We start from the raw sequence: 6,366 nt of genomic DNA, 5'->3' as shown, positions 1-6,366 counted from the left end.
TTACCATTATTGTTATTATTTATTATTTTATTTTTTTTCTATTTTTCATTATTAGTTTTTATTATTTTCATTTTTCATTATTATTTTCTTATTATTTTATCTTTTTTATTTTTCATTATTATTTCTTTTTATTATTTTATTTTTTTTATTTTTCATTATAATTTTATTTTTTTATTTTTCATTATTATTTTTTTATTATTTTAAATTAACTTTAAGAATTCTTTTTTTTTTTTTGAAATATGGCTAAAGTACAATAATAAAAAAGGGGAAAAAATCTTGTGACGAAAATTTTTCAAAAACCAGTCGATATATTATTTTGTGTAATATATTGACTACCGTTTTTATGGTGAAGGACGTCTTTTTTTTTTTTTTTTTTTTTTTTTTTTTTTTCTTGTAAAACCAAATTTTATAACTTTCCCAATAAAATTTACGAGACCTGCGGGTTTTCACTTTCGTTTTGCGGGAGTTGAAAGTCCATAGGAATATATTCTTGGCCCTGGTGACCCAGTAATTTTCTATACCCATATAAGAAGGGCTCTCTCTTCATTGTTCACTTGATTTTCTGTGCAAATTTTTGAATTATGACAGGAATTTCACAAAAAATTTCTATCTGCCACCACTGTCAGCATAAAATTAAATAGAAAAATAAAGTTTTTTTTACTATTTTTATTTTAGAGATTTTTGAAAAATTTTTCATTATTTGTTAAATTAATAATAATAATAAATTTGACTTGGACAAAAATTTGACTGAGAGTCAAATTTTAGTCCAAGTCAAAATTAAGCAAAGTAATAGCTTTGTCAAAGTCAAAGTCATAGGGAAAGTCAAAATCGTAGTCAAAGTCAAAATTAGAGTCTGAGTCAAAATCAAGGTTAAAGTCAGAGTCAAAGACGAAAACTTGGAATCAAGATCAGAGTCAAAGTCAAAGTCAAAGTCAAAGTCAAAGTCAAAGTCAAAGTCAAAGTCAAAGTCAAAATTACAGTCGAAGTCATACTCAAAGTCAGAGTCAAAATTAGACTCTAAGTAAAAAATCAGAGTCAAAGTCGAAGTTTGAGTCAAAGCCAGAGTCAAAGTCAAAATTAGAATATTCAAAGTCAAGTAGGAGTTAAAGTCGAATTCAGAGTCAAAATTGAAGTCTAAGTCAAAGTCAGAGTCAAAATTGGAGTCTAAGTTAAACTCAAAGTCGAAGCTGGAGTCAAAGTCAGAGTCAAAATCGGAGTCAAAATTAAAGTCTAAGTCAAAGTCGAAAAATTCAAATTTTCAAACAAATTTATTTTTCCTTCTCATTTTGAAAAATAGAGGAAGAGAGAGAGAGAGAGAGAGAGAGAGAGAGAGAGAGAGAGAGAGAGAGAGAGAGAGAGAGAGAGAGAGAGAGAGAGAGAGAGAGAGAGAGAGAGAGAGAGAGAGAGAGAGAGAGAGAGAGAAAATGAAATTTAATGGAACGGGAGAAAATTCTAAAGCGCAATGGGGTTCATTGTAACAATTTTCTTCTTAGAAGAGAATACACGTTCCAATAAGGACGTCATGGCTACTGACCTAATTTCAATTTTGACCTTGAATCCTTGAAAAAATCCTGAGAATTTTGCCCCACACTTTTTGAATTGCAAACATTCATTACATTCTCGAAATGCCAAAAGAAATTCAAAATTTTTCTTTAAAAAGAAAACGAAGAATTTTGAGTTTTTTTAAAAAAAAATTTCTTATTTATTAATAAACAAAATAGTTTTATTTATTTATTAAATTAAAATACTTTATTCAATTTTTTTATTGTATTTTTTATTTAATTTATTTAAAATTTTTCTTTATTCTATTTATTGTAATAAATTAATAATGCAAATTAATTTATTTATTTATGACGCGCTTCTTAAAATGAAAAAAAATTTAAGGTTATGTTAGTAATTTTTAGAATGAAAATGGACAAAAGGAATTAAGTTTTAATATAAACTAATAATGTTTAAGTGTTTATTATATCTAAAATAATTAATAGAAACTGTTTTCAATATTATACAATTAAAAAGAAATTTTTAATTAGCAAAAAAGTAATATACACATAACCTAGAAATAATTTGCTTCTTTTTGTTACTTTTTTTAAAACGGGTCACATTTATTAATTAAAATAATAATTATATCGTTAAATAATTACTTTTTTTAATTAATAATATTATTTATTCATTTATTTATTTATTCAAATAAATAATTTAATTAATAATTATTATCAATTTATTAATTCATTTTAATTAATATTGTAAATTAATAAAACTAATAATAATAATAAAAAATTTTTGTAATTATTATTAATGTTTTTATAATTATTTTATTTTTTATTAGTGTTTATTTATTATTTTTTATTGTTATTTTTGTCTATAATTATTTTTTATTGTTATTTTTGTTTATTATTACTTTTTGTTGTTATTTTTGGTTATGATTATTATTATTTTGTAGTATCGATTTTATTATTTCTTTATTATTATTTTATTTTTTTTATTAAAATTTATTTATTATTTTTTATTGTTATTTTTGTTTATTATTATGTTTTGTTGTTATTTTTGGTTATGATAATTATTATTTTTTTTATTAGCATTTTTATTATTTTTTTATTATTATTTTTGTTTATTATACAATTTTTTTTATTTTTGTCATGATTTTTATTTTTAATTCCTTCTTCGGTTTTTTTTCCCCTTATCAAAAACTGTTGTAAGACTCTTTAACGAGACTTTTAATCCTTGGAAGTTTACTCTTAAATATCCAACTCCATCCTGCGCCTTGAATTATTTTTTCCATTTTTGGATCATATTGTCCCGGGAAAGGACGAATTTCCCTAAAACCCAATGTTTTTTCTCTCTCCAATGATTTTCCGAAAGGACAATTATTATTTTTTAATATTCTTATTTTTCTCGATTTTTCCAAATTATAGTGTCCCGGTCCTGGAGCAATTGTTTCTAATTTTGGAAAACTGGACAAAATTAATTAACAAAATTTTAAAAAATAGTGTAAAAACAGTGTATTTAATTATAAACTTATTTATTTAAAAAAATTGAATGTAAAATTTCGTTTTGGTAAATTAGAAAATATTTTTTTGAAAAAAATAAAAAATACTTTTTTCAAAATTAAAAAATACTTTTTTGAAAAATTAAAAATTATTTTTTCAAAAAAATAGTCAGTTTTGAATAAGTATTGAAGAAGAAAAAAAAGTACCGTGAAGATTTTCCGAAAATTCCTTTAAAGTTATTTGACTTGTGTAATAATTTTTCAATTTCGCCGGGCAATTTTTTAGGCCAAGTGGAATTTTGGAAAATTTCTGGCGCTGTGAAATATCCCTTCACTGATGAATAATCCCTAGGTCCTGATTAAAAATTTTTTTTTTTAATTTACTTGTTAACTTATTTAATATAATATTAATTAATTAATTAATTAATTAATTAATTTAATATTATAATTATTTATTATTTTAATATAATAATTATTTATTTATTTAACATAATAATTATTTATTTATTTAATATATTAATTACTTATTTATTTAAAATAATATTTATTAGTTTATATATTTAATATAATTTCAATCAATTTATTTTTTTAATATAATTTTAATTTATTTATTTAATTTGTAGTCAAAATAATTATGAATATTATTAAAAATATTGTAAAACTAAAATTATTTTTAAAATATAAGTTTTCTTTATATTTTGAACATATTTTTCTTATACAGAACTTATTTTTTTTTAATACAAAATAAACAAAAAATTTTAAAAAACAGAGACAATTTTCTTAAACCTGTAAATAAATCGTAGGGTCCTCGTTTTCCAGTTTGTTTCCTTATAAAATTATCCAAAGAATCCGGATAGTTAATTTTATATCTGAAAATAATAAGATAATTTTTTCACTGAAGAAAGAAATGAAAAAAAAAAATTTTACCATAACTGGGATCGAACCCAAGGAATGCGGGCACGTAAATTATAATGTGCACAAACGCCATCAGCCACGAATCAGGTTTAAAAGAATTGTTACTTTTTTGCAACATTAACAATTTTTGGCGTTTTTCGGCAACTTTTTTTTTAATTACAAAAGCAGAATTTAAATATAAATTTTAATTGTTGACAAACAAAAAAAAAAAATTGTAAAGATTTGATAATTTTTTTGTTTAATAAGCAAAATAAATTTACCTATTAGGCGCCAAGGAAACGGATTTTATTTTTGGAATTCTAGGGGCCAATCCATCAAATTCAAAAGTTGGTCGAGTAGAAAGTCCCTGTCTTTTTTTATTTTCGATTAAATAATAAGGATTGTGATTTATACCAACATAACCTAAAAATTAATGACATTCAAATAGCAAATAAAGTTGGAAACAATTTAAGTTAATTCTTTTCTACTATTTTCACTTTATTTCAATCAAAAATATTTATTTCATTCATTTATATTTATTTTTATTTATTTTATATTTAATTTTAAAATTATGAATTTTTTTATTTTCTAGAAATTTTTTTTTTAAAATAAAATTAATTAATAATTTCTAAATTATTCACCAGGACCAGGTGTGGAAAATTTAGTAGTCCTCAAAAATCGAGACGTTGTTCCAAAACCAAAATTTTTTTTCACACTCGTTCCAGTTTTATTTATAATAATTTCCGGCCATTGACTAATTTCATAGGAACCAGGACCAATAGTTTTTGTTTTTGAATTTTTGGCAAATTTTTCAAAAAGTCTCAAATCTTCTTCTATGTTTCTTCTCCTGATATAATATGGTGAAAATAATTTCATTCAATTTTAATATATAACATTTTTTTCTTTTCAATATTTTTTAAAAAAATCTACAATTTTTTTTTTATTAACATTAATTATTAAATTTGTTGTTAAAAATTAATTATTACTTAATATTTTTGTTATTTTTATTTGTTTTTTTTACTTTATTACTATAGAGGAATTAATTGATATGAAAAAAAATTTTTAATTTAATTTTGCAAAAATTTACTGCGACGGGGATCGAACCCTTGAAACACACAGAGGAATTGTAATGCATTAACGCCTTTAGCTACGACGTAATAATTATTATTTAAATTTTTCTTTCGCTTCTGTTCATATACTACGTAACAAAAAATTGTTTTATTTAATTAAAAATAAATGATATTTGTTATTAATTTCATTAATTTATTAATAATTGTAAATAATGAAAATAAAATAAAAATATTTACTATTTTGATTATATTAATATATTAATTAAACGTATTAATAAATAGTAGTAAATAGAAATAATCAATTATTAATAATTAATTAAAAAAAAATTTAAAAAAAAAAAAAATTAAATTATATTGTAAGAAAAATAATATATATAAAAAAATATTAAATAAAAAGATTATTAAAATTATTATTATTATCTTTGTATCATTACAATTTTATTATTTATGAATTTTAAAATTTTATAAACTATTTTTATATTTAATTATTTTATTTTTAATTTAATTATTTAATTAGTATTTAGTTTTATTATTATTCTCTATTTTTAATTATTGTTATTAAAATATGTAAATAATTATTATTAATAATGATAATTAATTAAATAACAGTTATAATAATTATTATCATTATTTATTTTATAATTAATAATTATTATTATTAAAAAGAAAAAAATAAGAATTTTAGAATTGTTTTGGAATTTAATACGAAAAATATTTAATTAATTATTACCCGCTGGCTTTTTGTTTAAAAACGGGAATAGCTTCATAATCGTGTGAACCAATTGTAATTGTTTCGCACGCTGATTGTACGGCAAATTGTGAACTCAATTTTACACCAATATTAGAGGTTTGCAGGGATTTTTTCGATTTTCGTGAATTTTTTCTATAACGCCATCTGTGGTCATTTGGTTCAACTATAAACACCATATTTCACTGTAAATTTTTTACTTACAATAATTTTTATGCAAAAAAAAAAACTTTTTTGTCAATGATAATAAAAAAATAATTCTTCTCTTGGTTAAAAACAATTGAATTGCGATAAATTTCTATTTTGTTTTTCTATAAACAAAAATTAAATTATTTACCTTTTGATGGTAAGCAGAAAAAGTAAAATACTTACCTCTTGATGGTAATCACCGACAAGAAGAAAATAAACTGTTTTACCCTTCGATGGTAATTAACGTAGTAATAAATTATTTATCCTTTGATGATAATTGTTACGAAGTGGGAAAATATATATAATTTAAAACATTATTTAATAAAATTGTTAAACAATAAATAAAAATAAAAGATAGACAATGAATAAGAAATAAGAAATAAAAGAAAAAAAAGAAAAGAAAAAGAAATAAATAGTAAAAAAAAAGTAATTGTTACTATTTGATGGTAATAATTGAACTGAAAATTCGATTATTACCA

At 20.9% G+C, this 6,366-nt stretch overlaps 1 protein-coding gene across 1 annotated transcript; it reads right to left on the bottom strand.

The window, feature by feature from the left end:
* Window positions 1-2,680: 2,680 nt before the first annotated feature.
* On the bottom strand, window positions 2,681-5,877 carry LOC122503925. Its single transcript, XM_043614697.1, has 6 exons — window positions 5,681-5,877; window positions 4,522-4,727; window positions 4,162-4,303; window positions 3,773-3,855; window positions 3,194-3,341; window positions 2,681-2,951 (listed from the first exon to the last, which is right to left on the bottom strand). Exons 1-6 carry the CDS (start codon window positions 5,875-5,877, stop codon window positions 2,681-2,683), a joined length of 1,047 nt encoding a protein of 348 aa, XP_043470632.1.
* Between the last annotated feature and the right edge of the window lie 489 nt (window positions 5,878-6,366).

This window comes from Leptopilina heterotoma, unplaced genomic scaffold (genome assembly GCF_015476425.1).
Source record: "Leptopilina heterotoma isolate Lh14 unplaced genomic scaffold, ASM1547642v1 Lhet_275, whole genome shotgun sequence".
Taxonomy (NCBI): Eukaryota; Metazoa; Arthropoda; class Insecta; order Hymenoptera; family Figitidae; genus Leptopilina; species Leptopilina heterotoma.
The sequence above is the reverse complement of the archived record's forward strand: the minus strand, read 5'-3'. Positions and strand labels throughout refer to the sequence as shown.